Below are 18715 nucleotides of genomic sequence, written 5' to 3' on the forward strand. Positions count from 1 at the left end.
GCTCTTTCTTTTTTTGTTTTTTTATGGGAAAGATTAAAGAAGTACACCACTACCACTGCTGCTACCATCTTCCTAAAATGCTGTCAGAATAGGGGCTCTAAGACAACAGTCATCCCTAGAAAAGAATGGCTCATCCCTTTCCCTTTGGGGCATCTTCATTTCCCAAAGGTGACCAGAGCACCCTCAGCCCCACCCTGTGAAATGCTGATGTGAATTCTAGGGGATAAGATCTGCTGACGTGGCTCTCAACTGAGGCCTTCTTGGGAGATGGAGGGAAGGAAGGCCATCCCCTTGAATACCTACCACTGAGAGGATGAAGGTTAGTAGCAGGAAGCTGGAGTCATGCTAACAAAGATAACTATCACTATGGTCAGGGTACAGGCAGTGCTAACTTTTCTCAGAAAGTAGGCTGAATGGGAGTCTGCAGTGATGAGTCCACATGGGTGGTCTTCCCTGGTCAGCTCTTTCAGGAGTCTGCAAACCTGTGTTGTCCTAAGTGTGATCTGCAAGCCACCTGCGTCCGAATGGGGCACGTGGTGGTGGAGGGGGGTAATTTCTCTATCTGCCTTCGTGTCCCTTTCAAAATTGAAAATCATGGGAAACTAAAGGACGTGCCTCTCCACTATCGAGACCGACCCCCACACAGACACCCATCCCCCATAACACACATGTCCCACACACAGGGTTAACCCAATTTCAGACTTCGGCTTTAATTGCAAAGCTGCCCAGGAGCTGACTCTGCCCTTACTTGCCCCGCCCCTCCCTTCCCTCTTCTTCCGCTCCACGCCCACAGGCCTTCTCCTCGGGGTGCAGAATTGGGTCAGGCCAGCGTGGGGGCGTTCCGCCAGGAGGAAAGCCGGTGTCCTTCCAGCACCACCCCGCCCCCGGGCCTGCTTCACTCGAGAGGGTTGGTGGAGGCAGTGAGGCTCTCGGCTGGGCCAGGCTCACTGGGGGCGGGGGCGGCCCTCGCCGTCTGGCCCAGGGTGCCCCCGCGTCGGGTACTGGACGTCTCGGAGCCGGTGCCTTCCAACAGCTTGGCGACGAAGCCCACGCCGGCCAAGCGCAGCAGGCCGCCTCCGGCGCACGCGTACAGCACGGGGTTCACGCTGCTGCTCAGGAAGGCCAGCGCGATCAGCACGTTGCGGGCCAGGCGCAGCCGCCGCCCCACCGGCCCCGTCCCCGCGGCCTGGCCCGCCAGCGCGCGGCCGGCCTCGGCCAGGTTCACCAAGTGGTAGGGCAGCCAGAAAGCCGCGAAGGTCAGGATGATGAGCGCCACCAGGCGGCCGGTGCGGCGGCTGCGGCGGAAGCGCCGGGCCCGCAGCCTGCGCCCGATGTCGGAGTAGCTGGCCACCACGGCCAGGAAAGGCAGCAGGAAGCCGGTGAGGGCCTCGAAGAGCAGGTGGAAGGCCCTGTGTCTTTCCGTGTCGTACTTGGGGAAGCAGACCAGGCTCCTGTTGTTCGGGTGCGGTACCACGGTGCGGTAGACGATAACGGGCGTGGCCAGCAGGACTGACGCCGCCCAGATGATCGCCAGCAACCACCTGGCCACCGCCTTGGTGCGCAGCTTCTGGGACACAAAGGGGCGGGCCACCGCCAGCGAGCGGTCCAGGCTCATGGCCGTGATCAGCAGGACGCTGGCATACATGCTGACGCCGCAGATGTAGTGGAACAAGCGGCAGCCAGTCACTCCAAAAATCCAGGTGCCTCGGGCCACGGAGTGGAGGAAAAAGGGGGCCGTGAGCAAGACGGCCAGGTCAGCCAGGGCCAAGTTCAGCACCAGCAGGGCAGTGACAGAGCGCTTTCGCATCTTTACCAGGATGCTCCACACCACAAAACTGTTCCCCGGGAGCCCCACAGCCAGAGCCACTGACAGCAGGGTGATAGCCATGACACCCAGCGAGGAGGGTGCTGCAGGAGAGGTAGTGTTCGTGGCCATGGCAAGGATCTGGAGGGTGAGGTGGACATGTGTATGAGGGCGGGATCCAAGGGTTTTCTGACAACCCTGGACACACCTAGCCTGAGTATTCAAGTCTTTCTCTACATCAGCAGCATCGGTGCACCCTCACAATACACTGTCCATATCACTGTCAACTAATCTGTCTTAGGGATCTGGCTGAGTAGAAAGACGAATTGCCTAACTGAGCCACAGGGCTCCTTCCTGCCCACAGACCCAATTGCAAAATGCCAAGCAACAGCAGCAGTAACATGTCTGGACCCTTTCTGCCTCTTTCCCTTAGGAGACCCTCGGATTCAGAGCCAAACTGGGGAGATTTCCTTCTCAGTGCTGCACCCCTTAAAAGGCTAACTCCTCTGTCCCTTGCCAAGTCCTTAGTCCCCTCAGTCCCATTGATGTCCTCCAAGCCCCTACCCACTCTCCCAGAGATGCCCAGGGCCCACCAGGAATAACAGGGATGGGAAGGAGTTCATGGAGAGGAGAGAAGAACAAATCCTCCCAAGTCCTTTTACCACTGGTCAGGCTCTTTTGGAAATTCCTCTGTACCTTCTCTCATGGCTGCACCCCGCCCCTCCACCAAATCCCCTACTCCCAGGATCCTTACTTACTGGCTTTGCTGGGTACTGGTTGGAAGCTGGTGCCAATCCCAGGGTCAGGGCAGAGTGGTGTAGCCTATCCCCAGATCGGTCTCAGTGGCAGGGGTCTGGACCCAGGTCTGGATGCTGTCAGCTAAGTCAGCCGGAGAGGAAGTACCACACAGCAGGGGGAAGACACATCTTCCTGAGGGTGGGGCTGAAACTCCTGCCCCCTCCCTTCACTAGGAGGGAGGATAGTCTTTGTGTTCCAGAAGTGGCCAGCAGGAAGGAGGACCCTCAGGGGTGGGACCAGATGAGAAGCGCCCAAAAAGGGGGAGGAAGAGAGGAAAGAGGGGTGCAGGAGTGAGTAGGCTGGGGTGTGGCCTCATATGCAGGTCTAGACTGGATCATTGAACAGAATAATAAAGTGTGTCATATAGGAGGAAGAGGGAGGGAAGCCAGAGAGGGGAAGTGGGCTCGGATTGGGAGGGCAGAATGTTGAGTATATTTGTCATTTGTATGAACAAGTAGATTTTTAGAGTAATAGGAAATGTAGGGTACAGCTGTGGTTAGGTTCCAGGTTTGGGTTGTCACCTCATGACTTAAAGAGGTCAGCACCTTGTTCTTGGCTTGTGTTCAAGCCATGAGTGGAGTTGGAGGGAGAAGTCCCTCTTCCAGCACCTCAGTCGCTCCCTTCACTTAAAGGGGTTGGTTCCATTCTAGGGTAATCAATTTTCCCTTCTCTTGGTAGAAGCCAAAGTCCAAAGGGTCTCCTTAGCATCACACAGAATGCCAATTTCTTCCCCTTCCCCAACCATTTGCCTTGCGCTTGCCCGTGTGGCTACCCTAACACGTGAGTTTGGATTTAAAATCTGGGCACTGGGCAAGGTCAGTACTGCCTTTTTCCTTACCTCCCCACAGCCAACTGTCCGGTCCCACCATACAGGAGTAGAGGCTGAGCAGAGGGACAGGCATGAGGGAGTGAGGGAGATGGTGCTTCATGCCTGCGCTGCCAAGAGGGGAAACCAGGGCCATGAAAGGGTCCCTCTTCCCTTGTCTCCCCTTCTTGAACTCTCCTGCAGGAGCTAAGAACTGAAAAGTCTTTCCTTCGATCTGACCATGAGCCTCCCTGCTTCCCTTCCAACCCGGTTGGTCACTCTCAGGAAACGTGCGGAGTGTAATCGTGGTCATGGACGTTCCTTACCTTTGCGGTGCCCCCACTTTGTCTGCTTTGAGAAAAGCCAGAGCAGAGTTCACCCAGTAGCTGTCAGGCGGAGCATGTGATGAAAAGAAATGGACTGAAACCACAGCAAGCAGGTTCCTCCACGGTGTTGAGGAAGGGCTTGCTGACCGCAGAGGATGTGTTAGTCGGGAAATATGTAACAGAGGAAGTTAGGAACCCTCTTCCCCAGCGCTTGAGGACAGAGGAAGCCTCTGCAGAAGCTCTGGGGTCAATCTGAGGTTCCTTCTGACACAAACTGGACTGTCTTTGCCTCCTCTCCCAAGCTGCTCCCCATTTCCATTTCTGTCAGTGACCTTTCTTCTTCCGCCCTAGACTAGACACTCTAAGCATACCTGTCCCCCAAGTCCAGAGCTCCAACCCCAACCCCAACCCGTTTTGGTGGCCCAGGCGTGACCCTGAGGACTGGGTTTCCTTTGCTATCTCTGCATCTACCTGGGTGGTGTGAACAGTCACTAAGGCAGAACAGGGGGTAACAGTCAGGTTGACCAGAACTTAACAACCATCTTGGTTGGCCAGGGACTTACGGGACTGGGATAAAAGGCTTCCACTGCTAAAACCGCGAGTTGGTCACCCTAGTAACCACTTGTGTGTGCATCCCATCCTGCACCCCAAACTCAAAAGTATCAGGATCCAGAACAGTTTTGAGGCCTGGAGGTAAAGAAATTCCAAAAGATTGGGTCTGGGAAATATTGGGGAGGACGGATGAGGAACAGCTAGCAGTCGGCAGAGAGAAAAAGGAGAAAGGAGAGGTGGTACCTCCCTGAAAAATTCTTCCTGTCCTCCAGATATCCACATTCTTCCTCATACTCCCTCATCTCCACCCCAATGTCCTCTGGATAACTGAGGGCCTGCTCCTGGGCTCTTTTTGAGTCAGGTGACCTTTGCGGGGAGAGTTAGATTCAAAGAGGAGGCTAAGTCTCTGACTCCCAGGGCCCCTCCCCCACTGCACCCACCACAAGGCCGACAGGAAAACGCTCCTTTCAAACCCCACAGATCGACTTTCACCTTCCAGGGCCAGTCAGTCCCCCAACCCTCTTCTTGGCTCTTATAGACCCCAGAGAATGGGTCCCGTCCCCACCCCACACCCAAGCACCCACACCTTTATTTCCTCCTTCTCCCTTTATTTGCAGAGTGGTTGTATGGCCACCTGAGCTGGGGAGGATGGGTCAAGAAGGCTGCCACTGCCCAGCCTTGGCCGGACCCCGCAGGCAAACCAGGCGGCTTCAGTGCAACTCAGGCATGCCGAACCTCGGGAGAGCACACTTAAGCCATGGTGTAATGGCTGCACGGGGTCTTTCACAATAACTGTTGGCAACAAATTAGCAGCTCTGGCACATGGGCACATGCACAATATTCATTAGCATGAACCATCAGCCCTGGCAATCCCTCCGTTTGGAGGAACCTGGGCCTGCCCCAGGTACACAATTCTGCCCCGACAGATCCAAACTGGTCAGAGTCTTCCCAAGCGCTCCCGAGTGGTCTCTGCGTTCTGAGCGGTGATGGAAGTGGACAGGGGAGGGCAGGACTTGGCGTCAAGGGTCCCATTCCTGACTGTCCTTCGCCGCCCCGCCCCCCGGGTCTCCGTTGCCCAGGCCCCGCCCCACCACTTTGAGCCGAGGGGTAGCTCGGAGTTCCATGGTCCCCTCCCTGGAGCGGCCGCACCCTCGGGCCTCCCCAGAGCCCTCAAACAGCCGCGTGAGGAAGCGGGGACCTGCGCGGGGCAGCAGATCCCCGGCGGTGAAGAGGTAGAGCACCGGGTTGATGCTGGAGCTGAAGAAGGCCAGAGCCGTGGTTCCGGCTCTCGCTGCCTGGCTCGCACCGCCCAGCTTCGCCAGGGCCCCCTCGGGTGGCGCCAGCGCGGCCACCGCCTGCACAATGTTGACCGCGTGGTAGGGGGCCCAGAGCAAGCCGAAGGCCAGCACGATGGCGCTCACCAGCCGGCCCACCCGCGTGCCGTGCCGTCCGGAGCCCCAGCGGGCGCCCCGCAGCCGCGCCAGCGTCACGCTGTAGCAGCCGAGCACCAGCCCGAAGGGCAGCACGAAAGCGCTCAGAGTCTCCAGGCTCAGGTGGACGGCGGCGTGGGTCCGCGACGGGTGGCACAGCTGGCACAGGCTGTCCCCCCAGAGGTGGCGGTAGACGGCGGCCGGGACGGCGAGCAACAGAGCCGCCAGCCAGACGGCCAGCAGCAGGCGGCGGGCCAGGGCCGGGCTGCGCAGCCGGGGCGCCAGGAAAGGGCGGGTGACGGCGAGGCAGCGCTGCAGGCTGAGCAGGCTGGTGAACAGGACGCTGGCGTACATGCTGAGCGCGCACACGTAGTGCACGGCCTTGCAGCCCACCCGGCCCAGCGGCCACGCCTGCCTCACCAGGAAGGCCACGAAGAGCGGCGTGAGCAGCAGCACCGCGCCGTCGGCCAGCGCCAGGTGCAGCACCAGAGTGGCCGCCAGCGGCCGCCCCCGCGCAGGCCGCCAGCCCGCCAAGCTCCACACCACGAAACCATTGCCGGGCAGCCCCAGCAGCGCCGCCAGCAGCAAGAAGGCCGTGCCTGTAGCCCGTGAGGCAGGAGAGCTCAGCAGCGTCTCGTTCCCTGGGGGACGGTAGCAGTCTGTCATCCTTCTGTACCTACAGGGGGCTGGAAAGGGCCATGGAGCTCATTCAGGGGCTGGGGCAAAAGCCAACGTTACTAACCCCTGATGCCAGGTGAGAAGGAACTGTGCCTCCCCTCGCTTCCCTGACGCCTGCCTCTCTTGGGTCTGGGAGCCTTGGCTTCCTCTGGGACCCCAGCCACAACTCAAACACTACTTCTTGGAACCCAAATCCCCTGCTCTCAGTCAGCTGAGCTCCCCAGTCCTGACTTCCAGCCTGTCACCACCTCCACCTCCACTCCTCTACCCTTCTTTGTCCAGCCCCTTCCCTATACCTCAGGGCAAAAGTGAGAGGTGGTAAGGGCACTTGGGCAGATCTACTTACCCAGCTTCGAGCTAGCAGGGTGGGGGACCCGCAAGAGGCCTGGAGAGGCTGAAAGGCAAAGCAGCAATGGGCTTGGTGCCTACTCCTGTCCGGTGCCTGTCAGATTTGCAGAGGGTGAGGCGAGAATGGGGAGGGATAAGGTGGGGCCTTTCCTGGGGCCCCTCCCTCACCATATTCCTTCCCATCACTAACTCGTCCAGGCATGTGAGGTCCTGCCTCCCAGGAAACAGGATAAGTGAAGGGGTGCAGATAAGGTTCCCTGGTTGTGTAGGTGGGTGAGTAGGGACACTGCTGAATCCTGACCCTGGGTCCTGTGTCTGTGCGGATCCTCCCCCAGCTCTGGTCCCAACCCTCCTAACTCTGCAGCCTTATGCTTTCTGGCCTCCTTGTCTGCACTCAGCAGAAAAGGTGACCCAAACTACTCACTTTCCCTGCTGCTCTTTCCTTTGCCTGTTTCTAGACTCCTGACCCTGCTGAGCCTCCTTTTTCCTCAGCTTCCTACCTACCCCTCTTGCCTCTTGCCTTGGGCCCTGCCCCAGTCATTCCACCCTCAGGGCTCTCACTGGGCTGTCAATGACAGCTTTCAGTGTAAAGCATGGTGCTAAGTCCTGTGGGGCCTGGGGGAATGCATGGAGGTGTAAGGGCCATATAACCTGGCTGAGGAGTTACAGCACACAACCATGAAGAGACCACATTACTAGGCTGCACCAGGATACAAGAAAAAGGGAAAGGTCGCCCTAACTGGTTTGGCTCAGTGGATAGAGCGTCGGCCTGCGGACTCAAGGGTCCCAGGTTCGATTCTCGTCAAAGGCATGTACCTGGGTTGCAGGCACATCCCCAGTAGGAGGTGTGCAGGAGGCAGCTGATAAATGTTTCTCTCTCATCGATATTTCTAACTCTCTCTCTCCCTTCCTCTCTGTAAAAAATCAATAAAATATATTGGGGGGGAAAAGAAAAAGGGAAAGGTCGCAGTGGTAGAGACATGCTGAAAAGAAGCCTTCTCTGGGTGGAGAAGTTAGGAAAAACTTGGAAATAAAGAAATTTGAGGGGACCTGGTTCATTGATAACGTTGAGGAAAGGGGAAAGGCCGGTGCCAGTCAACAGCCAGAACTGGGGGTTCCTTGGGAGCCAGAACACCAGTACTGTCTCCATTGGGGTTCCCTCCGAAGCAGAGTCTGAGTTAAGGGCATGAGTACAGGTAATCCTGTACTCATTAAATATAACTGAACAGAACTTCAGAGACCTGTGGGATAATATTAGAGATCAAACAGAAGTGTAACTAAAGTTCCAGAAGAAGAGTAGAAGAAAGTCAGATGGAAAAGGACAAGACCCATATGATTTCACTCATATGTCGGATATAAAACAGGAAGCAACAAACAAACTCATAGACACAGCAACACAGCTTGGGAAGCAGGAGAGAGAGAAGAGAGGGAAGAGAAAAGCCAGTAAGAGTGTTATTGAGCTCCCTCAGTAGGCATCAGGAATGTCTAAGTGCACAGAATGAGAAAGAGGAGGCGTTGACGCTCCTATGCACACTTGTAGCCTGCACTTGTCAGGAGGCAGACTAGACTGCCAAAGCTTCAAACGAGACTTCTAGGCAGGAAAGCAGAGACTCGCACTCAACTGAGGAATTCATTGTCAGTGAGAGTCTGAGCTTCCACGCAATTTGTCCAGCACAACTGCAGCTGAAACCAGGGATGGGACATGGAGCACCGGGAGCTAAAGTCCTGATGCCCTCAGAGGACACTCCCCCTTCACATCTTCATGCCTACTAAGTGGCCAAAGGAGAAAAGTGAGAAATCCAGAGTGGCTGAATGAAGCAGGCAGTTCTGCAGAATTAAATCAGGGAAGTGAGCCAGCTGCTCCCCTAGACCACGAAGGAAAGAGCAGGAAAGCAAGAAGGCCCTTCCCACAGGATCCTGGGGGTCCATGGGTCAGGACCCATCCTCTTCTTGCGCCCCACCCCCCCACTCCGCCAGACACACTGCCTCACCTCCCATTTCTCCAAGCCCTACCCATGATCTCACCCTCAGCCCCGCCTCCCTTTTCCTAATGCAGCAGTTTATGGATTTTTCAGTAGGTGGCAGTATGTACAGCACAAATCACATAATGTAGCTTCTATACCTAGAAATTCCCTCCATACAAAAAAAAATCGCCATCCTCTTACATAGTTACCATTAACCCTCACATCACAAGCTGCCACCAGAGACAACATCCACACAAAGCTTCCTTGGCTTCTGCCTGGCAACTCCGGGCCTTAATCCTTCTTCCAGGACCCCATCTAGGCCCCTCCTCTTCTCCCTCCCCTGGGACTTTGCCCTTTTTCCAGGCCCTGAGGGGGGGTGCGGGGGGCGGGGGGGCAGAGTCCGCTTGACTCATCCTCCACCTCACTGGGGCTGAGGTCCCAGCTCTGTAACAGAAAACATCACCACTTGAGCCCAGCACAGCCGAGAACAACCCAGCCCAGAATTCTTCTGCTCTTTCCCTACACCATGGAGTACCTCTCTGCCATGAACCCCAGCAGCCTGCTCAGGTGATTACTGATCTTCCTCTCCACTCTCTAACTGGGGATAGGGGCAGGGCAACAAATCTCCACTCGGCCCCTTGGAAACTCATGAATCTGTACCCCTTCCCCTCCCCACTCCCCTTTCCACAGTGGGCTTGTCCAGCTTCTACCACCCACCTCCACTCCATGGTCCCTCCCTCTCCCCCTAGGCTATTCTAATCCAAAAACCTAAATCCCCCCTTCTCTAACTCTCCAGCTACCTCACCCCCAACATCCCCATTACACCCAGCAAACCCCTCACTCCTTGACCTTTTTTCCCATCTACCAGGTCAGTATCCAATATGAGCTCTGAGTTTGGCCGTAGGGTCTGGACCTCAGCTCCACCACCCCAGCGACCTTTCCGTGTCTGTGATCACAAACGGACCGCTCGGAAAGGTCTGACAGCTGCCACCCGCCAGGAACTGCTAGACAAGGTGAGTGAGCCAAGTCCCTGGGTTCCTATCCAAGGGGCTCAAAAAGAATGAGAACTTGGAATGACCACAGAAAGGGCTAAGATTATGCAGCTACCCCTCCCACTGAAGACTAAGACTAAAGCGGGGGCGGGGGGGTGAGCCCAATGATCTCTGCTGCATTTGGGTCAATCTATCCCCCCCCCCACACACACACACCCCAAGGAGCTGGCTTTTCTTTGGGGATAGGCGAAGGAGTAGGGAGGGTTGGAGGGCTAGGATTTAGAAGATAGTGTGGACTGGCAATTTGTGTGGCAAATCAAGTTCAAATCCTGATTGTCACCTCCTTCTGTCAAACCTTAGGAAGTTATTAACCTATAAAGATGTCAAAAATTCTTTCTTTTCTGAATTTTAGAGGACATTTGTTAAACTCCTTAGAGTTTAGGAGATGCATGACTGTTGGGGAAGTGGAGGGGGGTGGAGGCACCTGAGTACTCCTGGAAGGGAGAGCACCCACTGGCGCCTTCATTTTTGAGGGGTTTTAAAAGGCTGGGTGTTTTGGGGAGATCTCAATAGAATATTCATCAGCTTTATGTTGATGTACCAAAAATGAGATTTATTCTCTTAACTTCATCTGTCCTTGGGTGTGGTTGGCAAATGGCACTAATTGAATTTCTGTCTCCTTAAGTAGGGTGATTTAAGCTATTTACCCTCTGGTTGGGGAGAAGTCAAAATGTCAATTTCTTCATCTATAAAAAGGGAATAATAATACACCTCCTTGGATTGTTGAAGAAAATAAAAGAGGATAACGTATGTAAAGTGCTACATAGATACCTGGCACTAGTAAAGACAAAAAGCTTGTCATTATTACTGAAAACAGTTCTGGAGAACTCTATGTAGGGAGCAGGGGAGCGAGGTGGGAGATAAGATTCCATTGCATCAGGCCCCATTAGCATAATGCCTTATGCCCACTCCCAAAGGATGGACTTCAAGAGAGCCTGGCTAGCTTTCCAATTCCTAATCAGGAGTGACTTGGAGGGAAGCAGGGGTAAATAACGATATGGTAGGAGCAAAGCAGGAGCAAATGGGAAAGGTCAGCTCCCAGTGAGGGTCCCCCAATGAAAGAACACTGAGAGCTGGAGCTGTTTGAAGGGATGGCAAAGCATCAGGAAGTAGAGTTGGGATATCAACCAGTGTCTTGGGCCAGCCAGTAGACAAGCTCTGCCATTTCCCTCCTGCTTCTTGCCACTGGGCAGGCACTGGAGACCCTGCTGCTGAGCGGAGTGCTAACCCTGGTGCTAGAGGAGGATGGGACTGCCGTGGAGAGCGAAGACTTCTTCCAGCTGTTGGAGGATGACACATGCCTGATGGTGCTGGAGTCTGGGCAGAGCTGGAGTCCCAGCAGGGTGAGGCCTGTACTGGGTGGGCTGCTTTAGGCCACCAATCCTTTAGATCTCTCCCAAGCCTCTCCTCCTGCCTACCCCTCATCTTGAGGGCGGAAGTGATGAGAGAGGTAAGGAGTTTTTAAGGACACCTTATGGTGGACTAACAGTCCAGGCAAGGGTGGGTCTGTCCCTCTACTGATGGGGATTGATGGTGGATGTGAGGGACCACTTCACTCATGGGGGTGTTCTATAGAGTGGGATGCTGTCATATGGCCTGGGCCGGGAGAAGCCCAAGCACAGCAAGGACATCGCCCGCATCACCTTTGACGTGTACAAGCAAAACCCTCGAGACCTCTTTGGGAGCCTGAACATCAAAGCCACATTCTATGGGCTCTACTCCATGAGTTGTGACATTCAAGGACTCGGCCCAAAGAAAGTACTCAGGTCAGAGACCAAAATGTTTTACTTCCCCATCCCCATAGTTTCAGTTCCATAATTCCTTCTCCTGCACCCACCTAACCCATTAGCTCTCAATTATGGAGAGCCCTCAGCCCCCACCCCCAGCTCTATGGCGTCCTCCTGGCCATCTGACTGCTTCCTGTCTCTGTCCTTCAGGGAGTTCCTCCGATGGACCTCCACACTGCTGCAAGGCCTGGGCCATATGCTGCTGGGAATTTCCTCTACCCTTCGCCATGTAGTGGAAGGGGCTACACAGTGGCAGCAGCAGGGTCACCTTCATCCACACTGAGAAGGGCTCAGAGCTTCTGCTCTAGAGCTGGCTGTAGGGACTGTGACGACATCCGGTTTAGGGACCTGCAGATAGTGCAGACTAGATAACTCACCTGGTTTTCCCACTGCCCTTTGACCCCATCAGCATAGCGCCTTACACCCTTAGCCTATACCCACTCCTGAAGAATGCTGTCCCTCCTTAGCCATCCTCTCAGCCTCCCACCTACCCTGAAAGGCCCAACCTTGCCCCAGGCATCTTGATAGCTCTGGTTGCTGCTGCCTCTAGAGTTCCTACAACTCCTCTCCCTGAGCTCCCCAGCACACTGAAGACGGCCCTCTTGGACTTTACCTTGAGATCTCTATTTCTTCATACCCTTCCCCCACAAGAATAACAAAGACATTTCCAATACAAATATAAAAATGTTTACCAATAACACTTTTTTGACTTCAATGACTTTGATTTAAATTAGTAAGGGAACAGGATAGATACTCCTTTTCCTCCTCCCCCATCAACACCCAGTCCCAGATCTCAAGGCCTCAGTCTTCAAGAATTGAGTTCAAAACCCGCCTCCGCTTGGCCACTGCCCCCTGTTGCTGTTCCCACGCTTCTCGACGCTTCAGGAAGGTAGTCAGGGCCACATTTCGAGCCACATGGTGGCCAAAAGGGTCTTTTATCAGCTCTTGGTTCCGCTCTCCTGCAAAGGGAACCATCATGTTCAGTATCAGCATGCAGTCACCACCTATGCTTGAAGAGACTCTACTTGGGGTGAAGGTCTCTCCATTCTACCTGGTCCCTGGGTCTGCCTTGGGATAGAGTTAACCCCTCACTCTCCAAAGAACAAACTGGGAGGAGGGTAAGAACATAGGACTGCACAATCAACAGAGGGAAAGGGAGAGCAGACTGCTAAGCACCATGGCCAAATCACCCTTTGGAACTGAAGTTTCTGCTGAATTTAAATCCATCCCCCAGCCACCCAGCTATTTGGAGTAAGGAAAGGGAAGTTTGGGAAGGTCCAAGAGACCTGCTGGTACTCACCCAGCTCAGCAGCAATTTCCTTCCGGGCCCCCAAGGCTGCTCCATTCCAGATGGCATCTAACACACGGCTGCCATGGCGACTGCAAGCCAGAGCCACATACTGTCCCTGCATTGAGACAGACAAGGCAGGTCCCTCTAGGGCAGTTCTTGAAAATGTGCTGGGGAGGGCAGGAGGGAGTGGAGTTTCCATTTAAAAACTGAGTCAAAAGAGTCTAGGAAAGACATCCGGGGGAAGCTCATGTTCTCTAAATGGGTAATGGCAGAGGAATCAAAGCAGAAGCCAGAGTCTAACCTTTAGGGTCTTGAGCACACGACGGCGCTGCTTGCGCGTCACAGAAGGGCTGGTCAGGACGGCATCAAGCACATGGGAACCAGCAGGACTTTGGGCCAGAGTCAGAAGTTGTGGTCCCGTCAAGGCACTCAGACTTCGAAGGACAAGGCCAGGAGTGGAGAAGTGCAGCAGATGCTGGAGCAGTAGAGATCCGAGGACTGTCACTTCCCCCAGGGCCCTGGCTGTGCCCATTTCAGCCTGAGAACAGGGATAGGAAATCAGGAGGCAGCCACCAAAATGCCACCTCCACTTGGATGAAGCCAGAGATCTCACCACCTTCACCTCCGTGGTGAGAGGCTCCCTAAGCCCAGGGAGACCTGGTCCCCAATCAGTCACTGGCTTGGCCTTTGCCCTACCTCACCTGGTGGTCCGCGGGCACTGCCCCCTCCTCCTCCACCAGTCCATAGTACACCTCATAAGCCATCAAAGTGGCAAAGAGAGGCACACAGGCCACTTGCCGAGAAGAGGGCTCTGCACAGTGGAATGCCTAGATGAGAAGACAAAACATAATGAATCTGAGAACTGATTTTAACCCTGAATTTCTAGACAAGGGAAAGCATTCAGGAGTGGTGAGAATGCCTAACTTCACAAGAATATAAGCTGCATGAGGACAGGATCTCGTCTGCCCTGCTGTATCTCCAGCCTCTATACATGTAACAGGGGTCAATAAATATTTATTCCTTAAATAAACTTCTCTCTTTGTTCTGGGAGACAATTTTCATTCTAGGGCTATGAAATGGATTTGGCCTCATTTCCCCTTGTTATCTATGAACTCCCTGAGCATTGAATATCTTGGGACCAGAGATACAATGACTAAAGATTGGATAAGTCTTAAGAGATAGAATTTGAACCAAGGGCATAAATGGGTTGCAAGTAACACCCACTCACCTCTAACAACAGCTGCAGAACCTGGGCTTGGTGGGTCCCAACTCTGCGGCAGGCTCCCACCAGGGCAATGACTACCCCTGGGTGACCCTGTGCCAGCACAGCTTCCAGGGCAGGACTCAGCTCCTCAAATATGGGGGACAGCTGAGGGGAGACATTGGGGTAAAGAATTTTTGGCATTCTGGTAACTGTGGGCTAAGTTATTCAGAAAAATCTCTCTGCCAAAAACAACTAAAAATGCTAGATAAGACAAAAAAAGCATTGCCAATGTCAGGACTTTGGTTGGGCTGGATAAGAAAGGTCCAGAACAAGGGTGTAGTCTTAAAGGAGCTGCCTCACATGGAGAGGGGACTTTAAATTACCATACTGTCAGGGTAAAGGAGAATTAAAATCAAACCTTCCACTCTAACTCCCAACCCATGAGTTCCCAAGGAAACATGCCCTGGCACTAAGCAGCCAAGGAAAAGAGAAGCTATGGCAGCTCCAGTGCTCATTTGGATTTGTAGCCACGTACCCAGTCTGGGTAGGCCATGGAACCTCAAGCTGCTAACTTGGATTAAGCCAGTCTCCTGTTGGTATTGGCGTTTGAGAAAAGCCAAAGCAAATCCTTTCTGGGAAGAAGACACCTTCACCCTATGCTCTGGGAAACCCCCAGGAATAACTTTTTTTTAAAAATATATTTTATTGATTTTTTTACAGAGAGGAAGAGAGAGGGATAGAGAGTTAGAAACATCAATGAGAGAGAAACATTGATCAGCTGCCTCTTGCACACCCCCTACTGGGGATGTGCCCGCAACCAAGGTACATGCCCTTGACCGGAATCGAACCTGGGACCCTTCAGTCGGCAGGCCGACGCTCTATCCACTGAGCCAAACCGGTTTCGGCAGGAATAACTTAAGGGGAACAGCCAGCACACAGTCAGAGATAGGCACACCATAAAATAAGGCCCAGTGAACAAGAACTAGTAGAAGCAACAGCGTACAGAAACAGACCCAGCCAAGTTCCCGACTCACGAGCTCAGGGGTAGTGACAGCATCCAGTAAACGCTGCAAAGGGAAGTTGGCAATGGGATGCGCAGCCATGGTCTGCAGCTGCCCTTGGAAATGATCCTCAAAAAGGCTCTGGAGCCGCGGGGGCTCCAACACCAGCAGCACCTGCTCCAGAAGTCTGGAGCTCGTCTGATCCCGCAGAAATAGCAGTAGGGGGCTGGAGACAAGAAGGTAGTTTAACTCCACTCCATCCAAAATACCTACACACCTCTAAAATATTATACACACCCCATCAATCCTGAGGCCTGACCTACCTGCCATCTGCTGAGGAATTGCGATTACTCAGATAGTCAATCACAGCATTACAGAGGTGGGCACACAACTGGGGCAGTTTGCGGTGTAAGATCTGTAAGGCCACTTGAAAGCAGAAGCTGGAGATCTTGTCAGTAATAAACACTGTGGTAAGAGAGCAGAAACAATAAAGGCAGCTTTCCCAAAATCCAGACGACCTGGACAACCTCAAACAACAAGGTACAAGGAACCATGGACAACGGGTCTATAGAGTCTTTGCAACACAAATCAGATCAGATTTGAAAAGAAGACTATCTAAATAAGGGCCTTATCCTATATAATAAAGAGGGAATATGCAAATTGACCATCACTCCATCACAAAGATGGCTGCACCCACAGCTGAGGCCAAGTTCCCATAAGGAGCCTTAACGAGCAATCAGCAGGGACCTGAGGCTACTCCCTACCCCGCCCCCATGGGACTTAACAGACCTCAGGCCATGTCCCCCACCCAGCAGGGCTTGACAGGGGACCTCAGGCCGCACCCCCCACCCAGCAGTGCTTGACGGGGGACCTCAGGCTGCTCCCCAAACCCCAGCACCAGGCCAGGGGACCTCAGGCCATGCCCTCCACCCAGCAGGGCTTGACAGGGAGCCTCAGGCTGCACCCCCCACCTGGTGGGGCTTGATGGGGGACCTCAAGGTGCGCTTCCCGTCCTGGTGCTGGGCTGGGGGACCTCAGGCTGCTCCCCCCGCCCCAGCGCCAGGCTGGGGGACCTCAGGCCGCACCCCCCACCTGGCGGGGCTTGATGGGGGACCTCAGGCCATGCCTCCCACCCAGTGGGGCTTGACGGGATCTCAGGCCATGTCCCCCATCCTGGCGCCAGGCCAGGGGACCTGAAGCTATGCCCCCTGCCCGACAGGGCTTGACAAGGGTGGGACTGGCCTGGTCTGGATCTAGCCCAATTGGGGGGGGGGGGGTCTGGGTCTCACACGATTTTGAGGTGCATGTGGGTGGGCGGGGACTTGACTCTGGGTCTCATGGTGAGCCCCAGACTCTGACAGGAGGAAGGTTTTTATATACATTTTACTAATTTTCTTTCATCTCTGACACTTCTATTATAGAGAAAGGGCAAATAGCAATATTAAATTTTCCTCTAATTAATCCCCTTTTAATGTGCATGAATTTCGTGCACCGGGTCACTAGTTTGAAGATAATCACCTCCAGAAAAGTAGATCCTAGCCCCTCCTCCTATTTCCCGCCTTACCAGCAATGTCCTTCAGAAAGCAGGAACTCAGGTCCTGAAGACAATTCAAGAAGGATTCAGGAACCTCGAAATCAGCTGGTTTACATTCCCGAGTTGGAGTCCTTTGTGCTTCTGAAGGAAGATCAAGTGGCGAGATCACAAACCACCATGCCAGAGGGAGAAGAATTCCAAGGTCAGGAATTTTCAACCTTTTCCATCTCATGGCACACATAAACGAATTACTAAAATTCTGCACCACACCAAAAAATATATTTTTCCCAACCTGACAAAAATATATGTATAGTTTTGATTCAGTCACACTGGACAACTATTGTGTTAGGTGTTGCCTTTTTTTTTTTATTTGACAATCTAAGGGAAAAGAGGTCAGTGCCCTGACTAAATAAGAGGTATCACATGTTTTAAATATTTTTGCACTGTGTCACAGCAAACCAGTTGAAAATCGCTGGCACAGATGAACAAGGATTTAGCTTAAAAATGCAGAGCACAACTGAATTTCTCTTCTCATCTAGATAACTGGATTGAGACCACATTTCTGTTTCAATTTGTCTGAGAAACTTCAACCATCTTTCCCATGGATCATGGGAGATAGTCCAAACTCCTCAGCCAGAAATTCAAGATGTTCCAAAATCAGGCCTTATCTAAATTCTCTAACCTTATTTCCCAGTTTTTTTTAAAATGTAGGTCACTGCCTATGAATGAATCACGAAATCAATTTCGTGGGTCTCAACCAGCACCATTTTAATGGAATAGAACAGAAAAAAGAAAACATTAGAGTGGGTTGCATGTAGTGAGGGTATTATTTCCTGATCTTCTGCTTACATCCAGTATGTGCCTAAATACAAATGTACATTGAGTCATGTTTAGCTTTCCCTAAACGCACCCTACCTCTTGGCCTCTATAGCACACTAATCTTTGGCCTGCTATGCCCTGTCCTAATTTCTCTGTTAGTTCTTCGAGGTCGTGAAGAATTAATTACTCTTCTGCCACTATCTCCTCTGAACTTCCTAAATTCGCCTTTCCTCTCGGCCCACTTCCCTGTCTTGTAATACTCACCAGGTGACCGGGAGCCCCGGTGTCTGGCTCTCTCGGACTCCAGAAGAGTCCCTCCTAACACCTGCAGCAGAGTTCTCACCACGAAGCTGCCATGTGTGTCTCCACAGTAGAAGAGAAAATCATCACACACCTCAGAGGCTAGTCCCAGCACCAGCTCCTCCAGGGTGTCCAAGGGAGGCTCCTTCTCCTCCTCAGCCTCCTCCTCCTCCTCCTCACAGCTCCCCAACAATCGAGGCAGCTGCAGCAAAGCACTTTGCAATACATGCACCCCACATCGATGACAGGCCACACAGCGCCAGTTGGAGCGCAGAGCAGCCAATACTCGACACAGAGGTTTCAGGGGGCTGAACCCCAACAGTTCCTGCAGCATCTCACTGCCAGTCCTGTTTGTGGCCAAGGCGAGGGCCTGAGCCTCCGCTTCCTTCAAAACATTGTGCACCATCAGCTCTGGAAAGACAAAGAAAGAAATATTTTAAAGAGACTGAGAGGAGGAGAAGGTTATGTTCCATCACTTAACCAAGGGGCTGGGAGTGAGGACGAGGACACGGGAGATGAAACAGTCCCCACGCCCTGGGAACCCACCACAATGTCCTTGCCTGCACTGAATTTTGTGCCCAGCAAACCCCTCTCTCGGTCCCACCCGGAAGAGCCTCCCCACCTCGCTCTTCTCCGGCCTCCGGGGCCTCTTTCAGCGCCGACAGCGCCCGGCGGAAGTACCCCAGCGCTTCGGGGCTCAGGTGAGGGTGCGCGTCGAGAGCCGGCGACGAGCGCCCGTCCGGGGGCGGGCAGGGCTCTCGCTGGCGGCCTGAGGGGCGCCCCGACCCCTTGGCCCCGCGCCCCCGTTTGCCACCAGCTGGGAACCGGCGCCCGGCCTTGTGGGGGGAGCGCGGCCCCAGCCCCATGGGTGCTCCGGTGCCGGCCAGTCCGCGAAAGCTGCCTCGGCGGCGGCGTGAGCGCGCTCGGCCAGGTGGGCCGGCTCCCGGCGAGTGTGGGAACGCGGCGCTCTGGGCGCCGCAACGTCACAGGCCCGCGACGGCCCCGCCCCCGGCCCCGCCCCC

The 18715-nt window shown here is 54.0% G+C and overlaps 4 protein-coding genes across 4 annotated transcripts; 1 reads left to right on the forward strand and 3 right to left on the reverse strand.

The window, feature by feature from the left end:
* Positions 1-784: 784 nt before the first annotated feature.
* On the reverse strand, positions 785-1936 carry LTB4R (leukotriene B4 receptor; the record flags this gene model as incomplete). Its single annotated transcript, XM_079769502.1, has 1 exon — positions 785-1936. The coding sequence occupies one exon, from the start codon at positions 1934-1936 to the stop codon at positions 896-898; it is 1041 nt and encodes a 346-aa protein (XP_079625628.1). The 3' UTR covers positions 785-895.
* Positions 1937-5304: 3368 nt separating this feature from the next.
* On the reverse strand, positions 5305-9020 carry LTB4R2 (leukotriene B4 receptor 2; the record flags this gene model as incomplete). The annotated part of the gene is made up of 3 exons (XM_079769259.1): positions 8907-9020; positions 6740-6835; positions 5305-6401 (listed from the first exon to the last, which is right to left on the reverse strand). The coding sequence occupies exon 3, from the start codon at positions 6379-6381 to the stop codon at positions 5305-5307; it is 1077 nt and encodes a 358-aa protein (XP_079625385.1). The 5' UTR covers positions 6382-6401; positions 6740-6835; positions 8907-9020.
* CIDEB (cell death inducing DFFA like effector b) lies at positions 6334-12203 on the forward strand. Its single transcript, XM_079769260.1, has 6 exons — positions 6334-6469; positions 9141-9272; positions 9574-9718; positions 10951-11100; positions 11333-11523; positions 11695-12203. The coding sequence occupies exons 1-6, from the start codon at positions 6414-6416 to the stop codon at positions 11825-11827; spliced, it is 807 nt and encodes a 268-aa protein (XP_079625386.1). The 5' UTR covers positions 6334-6413; the 3' UTR covers positions 11828-12203.
* Positions 12204-12214: 11 nt separating this feature from the next.
* NOP9 (NOP9 nucleolar protein) lies at positions 12215-18643 on the reverse strand. The gene is made up of 10 exons (XM_079769258.1): positions 18316-18643; positions 17658-18104; positions 16605-16715; positions 15364-15505; positions 15074-15266; positions 14064-14204; positions 13537-13662; positions 13137-13373; positions 12845-12950; positions 12215-12503 (listed from the first exon to the last, which is right to left on the reverse strand). The coding sequence occupies exons 1-10, from the start codon at positions 18557-18559 to the stop codon at positions 12346-12348; spliced, it is 1905 nt and encodes a 634-aa protein (XP_079625384.1). The 5' UTR covers positions 18560-18643; the 3' UTR covers positions 12215-12345.
* Positions 18644-18715: the final 72 nt, after the last annotated feature.

Source organism: Cnephaeus nilssonii (assembly GCF_951640355.1).
Source record: "Cnephaeus nilssonii genome assembly, chromosome: 4".
Classification (NCBI taxonomy): Eukaryota; Metazoa; Chordata; class Mammalia; order Chiroptera; family Vespertilionidae; genus Cnephaeus; species Cnephaeus nilssonii.